Source organism: Salminus brasiliensis, chromosome 19 (genome assembly GCF_030463535.1).
Source record: "Salminus brasiliensis chromosome 19, fSalBra1.hap2, whole genome shotgun sequence".
NCBI classification, from domain to species: Eukaryota; Metazoa; Chordata; class Actinopteri; order Characiformes; family Bryconidae; genus Salminus; species Salminus brasiliensis.
Window position 1 is genome coordinate 21,896,416 of NC_132896.1, and position 18,517 is coordinate 21,914,932.

The window sequence follows — 18,517 nt, forward strand, 5'->3', positions numbered from 1 at the left end:
TGCTTTTGAAACCTCCAACACACAGCAAGCACACTGCACTTTGACATATTAAATCAAAGTACCATCGACAAGTGCTGCATATAAAATTGATTATGGCATATTTGTTAAGCAAACTGAGGACTGCAAATCATTTAAGCCAGCACTACAAATCAGGGCCCCAGGTTGATGGACATCTGGGGGGGTAATGGTTTTGATTTGCGTGGTTAAATTTTTTGCTCAGTTTTCTACAAATGCACTCTGCATGCGGCGTGAAAGACAGGACCTGCGAGACGTAGAGAACCCACCTTGCCGGCACTTTCGCGGACACGTTTCTCAGCCTCTCTGAGCTTGTCTTGCTCACTAGTTAACTGGACAGGTGAAGGACAGACACAAAGACAGATACACAGACGGGCAGCAGAAAGGCAAACATACAATTCAGGTTAGCTAGACAGAAAAAAGAACACTGAATGGTTTCAGTCACTGAAGCATGAGAGAAGGGAGAAGATGAAGCAGGTAAAAGAAGAGAATGTAGAAGCCTACTGTGGTAACTAAAGCACTTCCATGTATACCTCAGTAGGGATGGATAAAATGGAGAGAAAAAAGTGCAAAAATGTCTAGGACAATATGTCAATTAAAAACAAAATTATTTGGTAAATAGTGTACCAGAACATCAGATAAAGGCAGCTGAGCAGGAAATACTCTCTTTTTAAATAAATTTAAATTGAGCTTTAAGGTTGTTTGTGTTCTTATGAATGGGGGCGAGGAAAGTGCAACATTTTAAAATGCATAAGAGGGTGGTTTAAAAAAAATTGCAGTATGATCAACGCAGCTACTTAGTTCTAAAATGTTCAAACAAAAAAAGGATCCTCACAGAACAGTGGTATAGTGTTATGGCACACCTTGAAAGAATATCAAGTGAATTGCCTGTCTGTGTGATCACACTACAGTTGATGTGGTTTTGTATGCTTTTAAGCTGTTTCCTACACAGGAGCTTTTGGAACCTTGTGTTCTCATGTCATTTCACATTCTCATCTTTTGTTCGCTTTGTTCTAACACAGTCATTGGTTTTAGCCTAAGAACTTTTCAGCAATGTTCTGTTTTGGCTTTGTGTCCCCTCTAAAAGGCCTGTTTACAGGTAAAGAGGAACACCTTAACAGTCTTTTACTCCACAATAGGAACTAACTCAGCTACTTTTAAAATAGACATATATGTAGCTTTTCACCCACATAGCTGATATGGCATCAATTAATAAAACCTGTAATGGAAAACAAAGACTGATAATGTCCTACCATAGTGATGACTATTCAAAATATTTAATCTAAAAGAGTGGTCTCCTGTGGTTCAGTGTTTTCTTTTATGCTGCTTATTTTAAAACATTTATAGGCCAAGTCTTACATCTTACACAAACAGGAAAGTCTATATGTACCTAAAACCATTAGTATTTGGACAACGACACTTGAATGACCCAGTCCTTTCCTTCTACATCCTTAAGTTAATCTTCATATCATCTTTGCATTGAACATTGTTCCAGAACTGGGCAGGCTATTTTCAGATGCTTTTCATTACTCTAATTTGATATTTCTGTATTACTAATGGTTTATTGAAGTCAGCCATCTCTATTTACTTAAGCATCTCTTGATTGTAACTTTGACAATAATGTGCCTATCCTTTCTAGACAGGCAGGTTTCAATGACTTTGCTTTGCATCTGAATTTGAATCTTTTTAGAATGTAGCATTATGTGCTGATTTTTAAGACTTTCTAGCCTGCTACACATTGCCAGACAAGTTTTATTCACCTGCATTTAGATTCAACAGGTCTGGCAGCAATCAACCTACCTGACAATGTGAAGCAGGTCTCAAAAAGCCGCAAATTATGTAATGTTCTAATGAGATTCAAATACAGATTTGAAGCAAAGTTATTGCAATATACCCATCTGGACAGTTGCAAAGGCACTACTAGGACACTAGGACTTTACAGTGATAACCATATATATGTACATATATGTATATACACACACACACACACACATACATATACAAACAATAATAAATAAATCCTCACTTGCCTCAGTTAAGGCTAATATACATGGTTTCACAATAAAAACATGGGTTTTGTTAAATCTGTTATAAAGCCAACATCATAAGAAATTCAAACCAATAGTGAAATCTGTTGGTGGTAATGTAATGGTCTGCAGGACCTGAACAACCGGTCATTACTGATGGAACCATTAAACGCTCAAGTGCAGCTGGGTTATGCAGTAGGACAATGAGCTCAAGTCCACCACTTAATGGCTCAACAGAGACAAAATTAAGGTTTTGGAGTGGCCAAGCCAAAGTCCTGACCTGAATCTCACGGCAATTAAACTCATGGCAGTGGCAGTTAAATAGCATTTCATCCTCATAAATCCTCCAATTAAACAATTCTGCAAAAAAGAATGGACCAGAATTTCTCCACAGCAATGTAAAAGACTCCATGCAAGTTACCATAAACATTTAATATCAACCAGTTATTAAGTTTAGGGGGGCAATTACTTTTTTCAAATGGGTGATCTAAGTTTTGAATAACTCTTTGTCTTCAATAAATGGAATTATCTTTTAAAAGCTGCATTGTGTGTTTACTGATGCTATCATCTTAAATGTATATTTATAGAAGTAATAGGGAAGAGAGCAAATATTTTATTTATTTATTACCCTTTTGAGCTCAGGGCTGCCATTGTGGGCTCTTTCAGCTTATTCCATCCCAACAGCCAAGGGTGATGCACTCACCGCATTGCCCTCTGACCGCAAATATTGTTAATCTTTTAGACTGATGGCAAAGAGACTGCTTCTCAGTAAACTTAAGCTTTTAAATATTAAGTGTATCAGCAGTCGATTTCCCACCTCTGAAAATTTCCTCTTTTCTGTCTCTCTTTTAAATTAAGTCAGGTGAGAGGAAGCTGTAGTAACTAGATCACATTTTGTGCACTGCAACACAAAAAGGCATCCAATGTGAATGTACTAAATGTATTTAATGTATTAAATTTTAAAAACTATTTATTACAACCGAGGCGAACTTATTTGTGGTCTGATCAGCAGATGAGATTTCCCCAAATGTAACTTTCTAATTCAACCAAACCAAAGATGCAGCAGAACGTCTGTTCTAAGATGTTCTATTTTTTACAAGCCCAGTTTTATCATCCCACCAGAAGGGCAACGGAGTACGAAATCATCCTCCGACAAATAATTTCACAACGTTTTCCACCTTTAATGTGACCTACAACCTGTACAATGCATTTGAAAAACAAACAGAAATCTTTACAGCAAAAAAATATAAAATAAAAACTTTAAATAACCTGGTTGCATAAATATGCACACCCTTAAACTAATACTTTGTTGCAGCACCTTTAGCTTTTATTACAGCACTTTGGGTAGGAGCCTATCAGCGTGGCACATCTTGATGTGGCAATATTTGCCCACTCTTCTCTGCAAAACCGCTCCAAATCTGACAGCTTGCGAGGGCATCTCCTGTGCACAGCCCTCTTCAGATCACCCCACAGATGTTCAATGGGATTCAGGTCTGGACTCTGGCTGGGCCATTCCAAAGCCTTAATCTTATTCTGGTGAAGCCATTCTTTTGTTGATTTAGATGTGTGCTTTGGGTCGTGCTGAAAGATGAAGTTCCTCTTCATCTTCCTAACAGAAGGCCAGAGGTTTTGTGCAAACACTGACTGGTATTTGGAACAGTTCATAATTCTGGCCCCAGTTCCAGCTGAAGAAAAACAGCCCCAAAGAATGATGCTACCACCACCATGCTTCACTGTAGGTATGGTGTTCTTTTGGTGATGAGCAGTGTTGTTTTTGCGCCAAATATACCTTTTGGAATCATGTTCAAAAAGTTCAACCTTGGTTTCATCAGACCATAACACATTTTCCCACATGCGTTTGGGAGATTTCCGATGTCTTTTTGAAAGTTAAATTAAGTTAAAAGCAAAATTAAGCCGGGCTTGGATGTTTTTCTTTGAAAGATAAGGCTTCCGTTATGCCACCCTACCCTATAGCCCAGACATATAAAGAAGACGGGAGATTGTTGTCACATGTACTGGACAGCCAGTACTTGCCAGAAATTCTTGCAGCTCCTTCAGTGTTGCTGTTGGCCTCTTGGCAGCCTCCCTGATCAGTTTTCTTCTTGTCTTATTATTTGGACGGACGTCCTGTTCTTGGTAATTTCTCTGTTGTGCCATGTTTTCTCCATGTTCCATTGTATATTTAATGACTTGGAAATTCTTTTGTAGCCTTCACCTGACTGATATCTTTGAATAATGGGATCCCTCTGATGTGCTGGCAGCTCTTTGCGGACCATGGCTTGTGCTGGAAGATTTGGCTACAAAAATGTCAGGACAAGCCTACTAGAACAGCTGAACTTTATTTGGGGTTGATCAGAGGCACTTTAATTGGTGACAGGTGTGTGCCGACTCCAATTGAACATGAGTTTGAATGTAATTGGTTAAATCTGAACACAGCCACACCCCCAGTTATAAAAGTGTGTGCACACTTATGCAACCACATTATCTCAGTTGTTTATTTTTACTTTTTAAATTTCTGTTTGTTTTTCAATTGCATTGTACAGGTTATAGGTCACATTAAAGGTGGAAAAAGTCATGAAATTATTTGTCTTGCTGTCATTTTTTACATCACAAAAACCTGGCATTTGAACAGGGGTGTGTAGACTTTATACCCACTGTATATGAACCTCAACATGAGCACATCTGCATCATGTCATATGGTATAATAAACATGTTTACATTCCTTTTTAGAAGTCATGAATATGCAGAAAGCACTCAAGCTAACACTCAGGCCTTTCTCAGCCAGCACCTTTTAGGTTTCCCAGCAGAGGAAGGTATCAGTTGATCTGAGAACAAGTTGATCTGCAGGTCTCCATACTGCTACTTTACCTATTAATGTGCTGGAAATGACTGGGCTTCAAAGCAAATGGGAATTGTGAGAGGAAGCCAGCGAGGGATACAGGTAGAGAGCAGGTAAGTTGCCAATTTAAAATGTAAAAATGGCAAGACAAAAATCATGCAGCATAGCATGGTGGACAAAAAAGCAGAAGAGATGGGCCAATTGGCAAGAAATGCAAGAGGAAGCAGAGAAGTCTTGAGTTCATGAATATGTGCAAGAGCTGAGCGATTGATGAATGAGGCATGTAGCAGCAGCGAGGGAAATGGGTAACGCCTGGTGACACTGCTTTTGGGTCAGAAGAAGTGCAAGGGTGAGGACTGCACACAAATGAAGTGGCATGCTTAAAGACGTGCACAGCCGCACCAGAAGAAACGGTCTATTCCACCAACGCCCATTTTCCATTAATGCTCCCATTCGGTGAATCAGGGAAAATGAATGGCGAACCCCAGATGGCAGGGTTCCTAATGATAGCAACTCATCTAAAACCGGAGAAAGCAAAAAAAAAAAAAGACCTAGCAACATCAATGGGTAACCAAGCAGATGCAGACATAGAAAGACAAAGTGTGGCCATTTGCAACCGAAATAGATGCAGTACCTGGAAAATAATTCCAACTATGAATACTATACTATCACTCAGTTTTTTTCCTTTCTTTTTTCAAAATTCCATTAGCAGCCAAGCAAACTTTTTTTTTTTTTTGGGGCAGCCCTAAAGTATTTTAATTTGGGTTAAGAAGGAAATAGAAGTCATGTGCTGTGAGAAGGTTTGAAGGTTTTGTCTGGATAAGGAGCAATGATGTGAGAGCCAGAGAGGAAATACAATCCCTCACTGCGATTATACAATGACCATGAACAGGCTGCAGTGGAGCAATTCAGAAGAATCAAATCGTACATTTAAAGAGGAGATTGACTCTTTATTAAATCAAACAATCCCCGAAGTCGGAATATAACCATTTGGAGTAGTCATGCATTCATGATAAAAGATAAAAAGGTTTCAATTTGACTAAATTAGTCTTTCCTTTAGCAAACTCCATTACCAATTACAATTACCGTTTGAAGCAGAAAAATTGCCCAATATGACCTCACAACACAGAGAAATAACTATTCATGTGCTTAAACTTAAAGTGCTTGTACAGCTCATTTTCTGGGTACTTTACAATAGTGCCTGAACTGAATAAACCAAAAGGCACTACTTTTTTTTTTTTTTTTTTTTTTTAAATGTGCTGCATTTTTTTCCCTTTTTCTATCGGACTGGTGTTTGCAGGATAATTGTGCAGAAAGGAAGTCCTCAATGCTACTATGCCTGCATCACGTTGGAAGGGCTCTGGATAGAGGGCTCTGGATAGAGGGCTCTGGATAGGGGTCACAGTCAGCATGTGGTTGCCTAGGGCTGGTAAATTTAAGTCAGAAAGATCTTTGAAAGGACCAGAAGTGATGACAGAGGAACACTGTGTGTGGCCAGCTGTAGTAGGTGTAGTAGTTTTACCTGGCTCTGTAGGGAGCTGATCTGCACCTCCAGCTCTTTGATTTTCTCCTCCTGCTTCTGCATCTCAGCTTGCGCCTCCTGTCGTGCGCTAAACTCCTCGTCAAACTGCAAAAAGTCACACAACTGTCCACACAGTGTCTCCACAGGGACCAGCAACCACAGGACATCATTCCACACCCTAACCATACCTTACACAGTAATGTAGCATGAGGAGAGACTGATATTTTGCCTATATTACACATGAAACCTGGCCTTCAGACAGTCATTAAGAAAAAAACTTAATAGATTAGAGAACATTGATTTGAGATTTCAAGCTATGTACCATCAGCTCTCAATAAAGCATTAAAGAAGCATAAGTTCACTTAGTTTAAAAGATTTTTTTCTCTCAATATTGTGTTGCTTTGTCTACTTTGTCCAGTGTGTCCTACTTGTCGAATGAATGAATAAATGAATAAATAAATAAATAAATAAATAAATAAATAAATACACAAAAAGCAGAGAATTAAAAAGCACACCATTTATCTGTGTGTATTTGTCACACACTACCAATATGACACTCACAAGCAGAAAGATAGTGGAATCAACATTGATTCTGTTTACACTGATACAGATCATGTAGCAGAGCTGCCAATTATTGATTAGGGCAAAGCAATCAATGAGTTCTCTCTGTTCACGGGGGAACTTTGGTGTTGGGAAAACAGCATACCAATGGCTTCTGCACAGTGGCACAACATGACAAATGGCCTCACCTTTTTGGAGAACTCCGCAGCTTGTCGTTCACTTTCCTCTACCTTGGCCTTATCCACGCACTGATCTGTCAATCGCACACGCGCACACACAGACACATGCTATTCCCTCAAATTACATTACGCATTGTTAACATCCTGTTTGAGATTCAACAACAGGTTTGAGATTTGAAATTCAACAACAGAAAAAGCTAAAAAGTTGAAGAAGAAAAAAAGGCAAACAAAAAAAGTGAACCTTCCGTCCGTGTCCCCCCCACCACCCACACGTCACTACAGAGAATTGTATTCCATCCCACAGGTTCAAAAAGTACATTTAAAAAGAGTGCCTGGCCACATTTGTTTTTATCACTGAATTTATATCATTCTAATTCCATTAATTAGAAAATGAGCATTAACATGGCACAAACCATTTTCCAACATACAATCATGAAGACTAACAATAAATATCTAGTGTAAAGCTACCAATGGCATTGAACCCAGCATGGCTAAACTGTGTTTGGAGCACATGGTTTTATTGATAATGCTTTATTTATGCATAATGAGTGTACCTTATCTTGGGTGTCAGGTGAGTGCAGGTGTTTGTGAATGGGTTCTCTACAGGGACAAGGAAATGCTAATGAGATCCACTACTGAAACCATACTGTTTTCAACATTACAGCTATATAGTTGTGCTTCCCTGTGCACTATATGATTTAACATGCTTTTGGGTATAATTAAAGCCATAACAAGACTGAAAATTATGTAATCTATTTTTTTCACACTTTTTCCCTGTTTATGACATTTTCTGTTTATGTGAATATATATGGTTTACAGAAGTCAGAAGCCTTTGTGTTTGCCGCTAACATTATTTAAGGCCAGTACATTGATGCTAACTCATCAGAGGACCTTTAACTGCTTATTAAATTGCATGTTAATATAAAAAAGTCAGGACAGGTCAAAAAGGATAGAGATAAACAGAGTGATGGCTAAAATCACTGAAGACATACCAATGAGGTGAGTGAAGTCTACATCCAGCCTTTCTCTGTAGCCAAAGTCAGGATCCATTCCACTTCGGTGAAGGACAATCTGAGACACACACTCTTCAATCACTTTGTAGTATTGAGGCCTGAGAGAGAAAGAGAAAGAGAGAGAGAGAGATAGAAAGAGAGAGAGAGAGAGAGAGAGAGAGAGAGAGAGAGAGAGAGAGAGAGAGAGAGAGAGAGAGACGCACATGTATATACTTACACATACATAAGCAAAAGTGACAAAGTTGTCAAATTACAATGAAATACAATATCTCAAGTCCCTCTAAGGAATAAAACTAAATCACTTTGTAAGACTTATCTTTTAATAATATTTCATGCCACTGAAATAAGACTTGCTTCAGCACATAATGAAATCACTAAAAACTAAGCATGAAGCCACAGACTGCCTCTGTGACTTTGTCCATTCAAGGTGACAACAACAGAGCTGGAGCTTTCAAGCCTTACTCTCTAATTTGCAATCATCTTTGGCAATTAAGGGCACCAATAAAACCTGAGACGCAAATCTAATCAGTGTAATCTGTGTAATTAGGTGCACAATGGCAGAGAAAACATGGCCTTGTGGGGGGAGGTGGCGGTGGTCTGTGTCTGGGAGTGAGTGGCCCTGGGACTAGATGCCACCATGGCGCTTGGCATGTGACCTTTTTCTGAGTTATATCATCAACTTTAATTGCAAATGACATTTAGCAAATACAATGTCAACTTAAGCTGATGTAAGAAGGGGGAAATAATTATGTTCCAAGCATGACTTTGAATGTCTGTGAGAGATATGCCATTTTGTCACCAGAGATGTCTCATCTCCATTCTCTATTCCTCGCTGCAAAACAGAGCCCGGATTTCAATTATTTTAATTCTGGTGAGGGCCACCTTTCTTCACATCTTAAGCGAAGATATAGAGTGACTCTTCAAGAAAGCCATTTACTCCAGGAATGAGAAGACAAAAACTAACAAAAAACATGCATGCCAGTAGGGTGGGTGAGTTATATTTGAAATATTTTTTTTTGTAGCACCCAACACCAAGGTTGTACCATAGTGTATCAGTTTGTAGAAAAGTGTGTCGATTTTACACAAGTCAAAGGAATTACAGCAAATTCAGTTCTAGAGAATATTTTTTACTAGAATTGTTCACAAAAGTGGTGATCTGAACCAGAGCCTGAACCTCTAAAGGCTACTTACATGAAATGGTTATGGGTGCAAAATGGCTAAGTAGGCAAAGTAGTACTTCAGGATGAACCACTATTTCACTATTATTAACAATATAGAAATACTGAGTATGTGTAGCATTTTTTCATTAACACTAATACAGTGGAGGAAATAAGTATTTGATCCCTCACTGATTTTGAAAGTTTGTACTCTGACAAATAAACAGTCTATGATTTTGTGGTAGCTTAATTTTAACAGTGAGGGAATATCAAAAAGAAAATCTAAAAAAGCCAATAAGTAAGAAGCTGGATGAGAAGGTGACAACTGTTGGTGCAATTTTTCGGAAGAGGAAGCGAGTACAACATTACTGTCAATCGACCTAGGCCTGGAGCTCCATGCCAGATATCACCTCGTGGAGTCTCACTGATTATGAGAAAGGTTAAAAATCAGCCAAGAACTACATGGGAGGAGCTGGTTAATGATCTCAAGGCAGCTGGGACCACAGTCTCCAAAAAAAACATTGGTAATACACTGAGACGTAATGGCTTAAATTCTGCAGTGCACGCAAGGTTCCTCTGTCAAGAAGGCTCATGTCCAGGCCCACCTCAAGTTCGCCAATGAACATATTAATGACTCAGATAAAGACTGGGAGAAGGTGCTGTGGTCAGATGAGACCAAAATTGAGCTCTTTGGCCTCAACTCAACTCGATGTGTTTGGAGGAAGACAAATACAGAATATGACCCTAAGAACATCATCCCCACGGTCAAGCATGGTGATGGAAGTATTATGTTTTGGGGGTGTTTTTCTTTTAAGGGCACAGGCCAATTTCACCGCATCGACGGGAAGATGAACGGGGCCATGTATCGCAAAATCCTGGGTGACAACATCCTTGCCTCTGCCAGGGCACTGAAAATGGGTCGTGGATGGGTCTTCCAGCACGACAACGACCCAAAACATATAGCCAAGGAAACAAAGGAGTGGCTCCATAAAAAAGGATATTAAGGCCAGGGAATAGCCTAGCCAGTCTCCTCACCTCAATCCCATAGAAAATCTATACAAGAAACAAGAAACGTCTGACTGCTGTGCTTGCCAACAAGGGTTTTGCCACAAAGTATTAAATGATGTTTTACTAGGGGATCAAATACTTATTTCCTGCAATGAAATTTAAGTTAATTTTTTATTTCTCATTTCATGTAATTTTCTCAGTTTTTCTTTTGTGTCACTGTTAAAATAAAGTTGGCATAAAATGATGAGACGTTTCATTTTTTTTTTTGTATTAAAACTTTTAAAGTCAGTGGGGGGTCAAATACTTATTTCCTCCACTGTATATAGCATTTCATTGTTTAACACATATGTACTCTCATATTTGGCATGAATATTTGATTTACTTCTGTAAAAGGTATGTTTTCCAACTTCCAATTATATAATTACTAAGAAGATCTTAAGTTTCAGTCAACATATTATGGGCATATCATGGTCATTTGTTTGGTTATGGCCAGTGTTTACTTTGTAATGTTACCCACTGGTCTCTATGTATACTAACATTTTCATGAACCCAGATGGAAATCTGGACTGGGAGCTAAATAAAGAAGCTAGAAAGTGTGCTGAGACAGAGACACACTACATGTGTGTTAAATAAACACACCTAGAGTAAATGCTGCACTCTTTTTCCATCATCATTTACTTAGATGAATACTTAGTTTTAGAATCGTAAGTGCAAGTTTAAAAGGAGATTAAGGAGAGATTTTCTGTTTGGGTTTTGCCTTATGTTAACTAGAAATATATATTTTACAAATTCTACCTTAACATTCCACATAACAATCATAATCATATTACAATCCACCATGTAATAGAAATGCAAAAAAAGATGAGGCATGAGGCATCAATCAGCTGATTAGACTGCGACTGAATTATGTCAATGTGCTTGGCAGTACAAGCTTATGCATGTCACCGATGTACACCATATTATTATCTCAATAAGCAGCTCTATTTTCTCTGCATCCTGGCGAGCACAACTGCCGCATGCCAGAGATAACTAGGAAAAAGAAGAAGGCTGACCCAGAACTGTCAGACCCCACCAGAGAAGACGGCATATGTCCCTCTCACCAAAGCTCACTCTCTCTCATGCTCTCTTTCTCTCTCTGGCACCTTCTTGCCAGCCTCTCATCTTCTATCCAACCCCTGCTCCACATCACCCATCTAATCCACACATCAGTCACAGCCAAAAGCAGGAGATGTGCTCCATATTCTCTTGCTCTGATCTAATTCCTGTTTTACATGTCCTCCAAGACGGTCTCCTAAAAAAGGAGAGGAACAACGAAAATGTATGATAGGCAGATTAGCATTTAATTTATGTTTACCTACATGGGTAAAGTGATCTAATTTCAAATTTCAAATGTCAGTTGAACGTTTAGAAAAGGTGTTGGTTGGCTTTTATTCCTTAATTTAACTAGACTAAAAGAAATATCTTTGAAACATCTCATCTCATTCCTCCATGCTGCTTCCTGAAACAGCAGATCTCTTCTGGCTGGCTTTGATCATCAGCACATCCCCAACACCTATGGACTGCCGCTGTCTGATCTGAATTGACAGAGAGATGCCACCGTCCTGTCCCTTCTCCCCCATTCCCGTGGAGACCTGGTCATCAAAGCTTGCAATGATCTTAAGGGTTCCCTTTAATCTAAAATTATAGCCATACCATTTCCCAACCAACCAATTTAATCTACTACATTAAAAGATTTCTGAGGTTCACAGGCGGGTGGCATATTGATGATGAATTGAAGGGAGATATATATGGCAACCTTATGACATGGCTGCATATGGCTCAATGAGTAATGCTTGGAATTACACATCCATCTCTAAGTGGAAGCAGTGGAGATATATTTTTAATAAGCACATTCATTTTTAATGTGCATTTGTAGTGATCTTGGCTTGCTGTCAAATAGAGGGGTCTGGCGTCAGAGCTACAGACTATAGTGTTGCTATACCTGCTGTTAAAATGTGTTTTTATATTTCTCAATATCTCCAAGCCATGGTATATATTACTCATAACTCAAAGTAAGCAGTAACTTGTCTATGGTAAAGTCCTCTTTTTTGCACCTTTCAATCCTCCCACTCTGCCTCTTTTCCAACATTTTTTATCTCCGCAAAAGGCCTGACACAGCAGTGAATTGATCACAATCAATGGCATTAGAGGAGCTGAGCTGCTTCGGGCCCCTGACTGACACATTTATACAGCCAAGTTATCCCACAAAGCACCACAGTCTTAAAACGATGTCTTAATAATTAAATACATCTTTATGAAGAGTTAAGAAAAATCTGATTCAGATTCCATTAGCCTATGTCAAAACAAGCATTCGTTCAGTAATATATTTAAGTAATAGACACAGTCACAGTGCATGAAGGGCCTATATCCTACATTTTTTTGTGCATTTTCCTGTTAATTAAATCTGTTACATAAACAGCAGAGTAATTAGTGACAATATTGGGCATTAGTTGAGCAACAGGAGATATTGAAATGTTATTATTATTATTATTATTAACGTAAAAATATATTACCACAGAAAATTAGACTCACCTGATGTAGTAGTCATTCCTGATGAGCAGCAGGTGCTGGAGGATGGACAGGAAGTAGGACTCAGAGCCTGTGTCTTTTACCATGTTGGACAGAAGGTGGTACACTTCACCCATATCAGTGCACAGAGGGTTAAAGAATGAGGGCTTTGTTTGTTTGTCATGCACCAACAGAATAATACAGCCAAGTCATCAGATGTTAGAAACGTAAAGCGGGTAAAAGTGTCACATTTGTCAGTTCTGCACTGTATATGTCAGTACTGAGCTGATGTACGGAACGAAAATAAGAAAGTCTGCTTGGCATCCGAAATGCCTGTCACCATGCAGATATGAGAACATAAGATGATGTATGGAAGCTTAATCCTATCACCAAAAAAAGGGAAAAAAAGGAGGAACAAGAGGAAAGACCCTGTGGTCTACCTGTCAACAACTGTCAATTGTACTGTTGATGGTCTTCTCTTCATTTGTTTTCTTCCTTTCTTTTTTCCCCTTTTCCTATAAGACAGACCTTTTCTTTTTATTTCAATTACAACCATTTCACTGAGATTCCTGGCAATTCATTGTGAAAATATACTGTGACAAGCCAGATAACGTGACGCTTAACAAAAACGAACAGCAGTGGTTTGCTGTGATGTTCCTGTCACGCAGCTAATCCCAAAGCCCTGTAGTGCTTCTCTTCAGACAATTCAAATGGGATTTCTGACCAATATGTAAAGAAAAATAATATAGATCTTTTTCTTTCAACTTGAAAAAAAGAAGAAAATAAAATGTATTTTGGACATTCTTATTTTGGACATACTTTCTTATTTAATTTAAAAGACTCTTGTGGATATTCTTTTTTGTTAAAAAATAAATAAATAAATATCAATTTGAAAAAACAGGCCTAAAAGCACTAAATGGTTACTGCATGATCTACCTGTACAATGTTTCATGGAAATCTCTTAGCCTAGATGCATAATAAAAGATGCATTACAAAAAAAACCTCTATGCTAAGCAACTGGCAACCATTTTTTTTGTTTGTTTTTTGGTTTGTTTTTTTTTATTAAATGCTGCTTTCTGTTTTTTTCCTAAACATATTTTTGGTGATTGTTGCCAAAGAGTTTAACCTCATCAGTCCACAACACCTGCTCCCAAAATGCATCTAACTTAAATAAATGTTGTTTCACATACTTCAAATGTTGGCTTTTGTGAAGATGTCGCAAATGTGTTCCTTCTTGTAGCTCTTTTGTGTACATCATGTTTCACAGTACAACATTATCCATATCTCAGCTAAATCTTTCCTGTCACATTGGGGTTTAACTTGCTTGGCCACCATACAGATAGTTTTCTTGGATTTCCAAATTGTGCCTCAACTTCTACAGCTTCTTTTAACTGTCATATATTAATGGCAATTCAGACAGTGAAAACTGTGAGCTGAAGGTGCTTTGATATATTTTTCATAGCATTTCCCTGCTTTGTAGATATCCGTTAGATTCATTTTCAGATTTGTAGGCAGCTGCTTTAGAAGGCCCATGGTTGTTGAGTGTTAACACAAGTAAAGATGAGTCAGAAAATGTATCACCAGCTAACAATTCCTGATTTTAATTACCTTGCCTGGAGAGTCGATGAAGGTCGTTAGATGTTTTAAGACCTTTTCTTTTTAAATATGTTTGCTACAGAGGTTGTGTGTATGTACGTAATTTAGCCAGAAGGGACCAGACGGGACCTGCCATAACCTTTTCATACAAATGCATAGACCCAAACAAAAAATTACTATTACAAAAACTAACATTCAGAACATTATATGGAACACTTAATAGTATAGCATGGTTGCTATAATAACACTTCCCTGAACACCCAGTCTGCTGTGCAAGGGTCGCTACGCTATTCCAAACACTTGCTGACTGAAAAAACATACCTAAAGCATACCTAGACAAGCTAGAGCTTCCAACCTCACGGTTTGAATCAACAACAAAAAAAATTCTTCTCAAGCTGATTAAAGATTTTTCAATTTACAAGATATTAGCTATTCACAATTAACTCTGCATGTTCTGTTAGCCCAATACATTACAGTACAAGAACCCTCAGAACACCATTTCCACCATTATGTGACCAGGGTGAATCATTCCAACTTGCTTCAGAATAAAGCACAAGAGGCATGAAACGGAAAGGTTCTATCAGAAAACCACATGCACAAACCCAGACATTGCACTACTTTTTTACATATTAGTTGCATCTCAATTATGTAGCAATCTAACTGCAATCCTAGTATGTTTTCCATATTGTATAAATAAACACAGATCTGCTATAACTCTCACTCTCTATATGGATCTATACATATAGTGCCCTCCACCATTTTGGCACCCCTGGTTAAGATGTGTTAAAAGTCTTAAATTAATTCTTATTGCAGAAGCATAATCTCACACCGAAAAAATGTAACCTTTAACTCTGACTAAGAATGTAAATTGTAATTGAAGCATTTCTGTAATTCCTACAGTAGTTTATAATGTTTATCAGTGTATCTAGGAACCTTTAATTAGTAATTCATCACTTCCTTTTTCCCTGGTGTATAAATATGATGACATATGGCATATTTTTCTTATCCACTCTTCAACATGGGAAAGAGAACACACCATTTAAGTAAGGCAGATGTGTGTCGACCTTCATAAGTCAGAAAATGGCTACAAGAAAATAGCCACTCGTCTGCACCTGCCCATATCTACAGTCAAAGGAATCATCAAGAAGTTTAAAACAACTGAAACAGTGGCAAACAAGCCTGGACAAGGACGCCAGTTCATCTTGTCACCACGCAGTGTGAGGAGAATGATAAGAGAAGTAAAAAGTTCTCCAAAGCTCACTGTTAGAGAATTGCATGAAATATTAGCAGCCAGCAAGCTGTTTGAGAGGCATGCACAGAAAAAGCCTTTTCTCACTAACAAGCATAAAAAAGTTTGCTAGGCGGAACTGGGACGTCAACTGGGAGTGTGTGCTTTGGTCAGATGACACCAAGATTTTTGGCAAAAAACACTCTAAGTGGGTCTGAAATAACACAAAAGATGAGTATGCTGAAAAGCACCTCATGCCCACTGTGAAGTATGGGGAGGATCAGTAATGCTGTGGTTTCTCTTCCAAAGGCCCTGGAAACCTTGTTAAGATACATGGCATCATGAACTCCAGGACATTTTAAATCAAAATCTGGTGGCCTTCAGCAAGATAACATGGCCAATATAACGTAATTTAATAGCCTAAGAGGACATCTTAAGGATGGGTGCCAATAGTTGTGGAGGGTGCCACAGTCGAGTAAACATAAAAAAATTACATTTGCTATCTATACTGATAATTTATTTATTATTAGTATGTGAATATTTGTAAATACCCAAAATAACTAAACACTGTAAAAATTCATAACCCAACATCCAAATGTACTGATACAGAAATGAGACAGAAAAGAAATGAGCTATAGAGCAATGCTTTGAAATGTGCCAAATATGATCTGAAACATCAGCGTGTAGAGGTGAGAATGGTTTGTTTGCCATGAGGTATGGAAAGAACCTGGCCCAGAATTGCAAAAACAGCTTCTCAAATCCCCTTCAAATGAACTGGGGGTCCTGGCTTTAGACCTGTAAAGCTGGCTGAGACTAGTGTGATACACTCTGTAGCTGCTCACTGTGGCTGATCTTGCAAGAGAGGCGCCTGTGATCAAGGATATTCCATTTCTGCACGGATGTCATCCAGCCGGTGAGACAGCTCAATAGAATCCTCCTCCTTATTCTCATTGAACACCTTCAGCTGAATATCCAACTCCTCTGTCTCCTTCAGCTCCTGTCATTACAGAAAAGAGATATTCCAGTTAGACGCGACAAGAAACTACTACAGGAGGTTATCGATACTTAATACATGTATTCACACGCCTCCTTCTTGTTTGTCGTCACTTGGATCAGAATTGAGTGCTGTATTGTGAATACAATGAAATCCAAAAAAGCCAGGTTTCTGATTAAAGAGGAAACACATGATCACTTGTTTGTAATACTAATAATGCCACACCACATCTTATTTACTAATGTGTGTTATATATTAGTGAGAGGAAGAGAGAGGGAGAGAAAAAGAAACTAACTTTACACCTGCAGTGTGAATCATTGCTAGTGGAGTTTACATACTGTGAAAAGCCAAACGTAACCCAATTTCTGCAGCTATCAATCACATGGCTGCACTTTAGGCATGCCATCTGTCTTAGGGAAACGGCGAATCAGAGAGGGACAAAGCGTGCAATGCCACAGCAGGGAGCCAGACCTAACTCGGGCACACACACACACACACCCCTTAAAAAAATGTGTTTTCATTTCGACTCCTCTCTCCATTGAATTTTGAGAATTCAATGTGTCATTTTCTTTTCCCTTCCCTGTTGCTATTTTAAGGACACTAGAACCTGGAAACTCATTATTCACAATTAGAGAACCATGTCATATTTAATTGTCCTATTAAACTTTCAAATACATTATTCATAATTTACAATAAACTCAATCATATGTGGGGGCTGAGATAGAGATAATTATAATAATAGCAGCAATAATAAGGGGAGCAGTCAAAATGACTTATTAACAATGAGGAAATGCCCACACAAATGAGATAGTGGGTGATGTGGGGGTCTGGCTGTGGTGCTGAAGAATAGTATGCAGATCTCAGCTCTGATTTATAATGATAGAGGTGAGCAACTCTTTATGACAAAGAGCTGTGAGCAACAGTGTGCGTCATTTGTCACTGTGTCTAAATAGGACGCTGAAGAGTAGGGACAGAAATTCAGGCCACATACACAGCTTTTTGCCAGTGTAAAAACATATGAGGTGGTATCACAATACAAGCTCTATCAGTCTGTGATGAAATCATTTAAAATCTGTTGTAAGACAACAGGAGGACATTTCACATATCACATGTCAAGATAACTCACCGGTAAGATCTTTTTCAGGCCACAGCGCAGAAACTCATTTCGTAAATGTATCCTAAAGTCCAAATCATCTGGGGAGGTGACCAGGGCATTGATCAGCTGCATGCAGGCCGTCTGTGTTGAAAGCAAATGCCACATACAAATATAAAAACATTTAAACAAATACACACACTGATTTAGGGTTTAAAACACTGCTGGTGATGAACAATAAACCGCTACGTTTACATACCATATAAAACAGTCAATGCTTTAAATAAAACAGGATACAATTTAACACCAAGCTAGTGAGGCATATGAAGGGATTAAGGAGAAGTGGAGGAGAGAAAAACGACATGAAAGAGATGAAAGAATACATAGGTGAGTGGAAAAGTGTCTTGCAGAGCTTGTACAGCAAGGGGTGGTGGATAAGGGCTGGCTGAACAGATGTGCATTTTTAACTGATTTATCCGATCAGGGCAGTGGGCAGGGAGAAGTGCTGATGGGTCTTAACAGGCTGTAAGGCGGCTCCAGGGAGTCAGTCAGTACGAGCTGGAATGCACTTAATGTGAGTAAATCGATGACAAAACAAAAGATTGCTGATCGGCATGTGAGAAGTAGTCGTTATAAATCTGTGCTGGGTCATTTGTGTTGGGTCACACATTTTATTGACAAGCCCTGGGGAATTCTGCAGCCCCTAACATTCATCTCGTCTCTGTATCATCACTGCGG

General features: G+C 38.6%; 1 protein-coding gene across 8 annotated transcripts in view; it reads right to left on the minus strand.

Moving 5' to 3' along the window:
- diaph2 (diaphanous-related formin 2) overlaps positions 1–18,517 on the minus strand; it is a 395,960-nt gene that overhangs the window by 269,357 nt on the left and 108,086 nt on the right. For 7 of the 8 annotated variants that reach the window (XM_072664160.1, XM_072664155.1, XM_072664157.1 and 4 more), the window contains 7 exons: positions 17,813–17,923; positions 16,577–16,689; positions 12,893–13,009; positions 8,136–8,254; positions 7,153–7,217; positions 6,404–6,508; positions 285–347 (listed from right to left, as the gene is read on the minus strand). In XM_072664160.1, coding sequence (XP_072520261.1) covers positions 285–347; positions 6,404–6,508; positions 7,153–7,217; positions 8,136–8,254; positions 12,893–13,009; positions 16,577–16,689; positions 17,813–17,923 — 693 coding nt within the window. The remainder of the gene's footprint in view (positions 1–284; positions 348–6,403; positions 6,509–7,152; positions 7,218–8,135; positions 8,255–12,892; positions 13,010–16,576; positions 16,690–17,812; positions 17,924–18,517) is intronic. The other variant, XM_072664159.1, reaches the window with a different exon arrangement.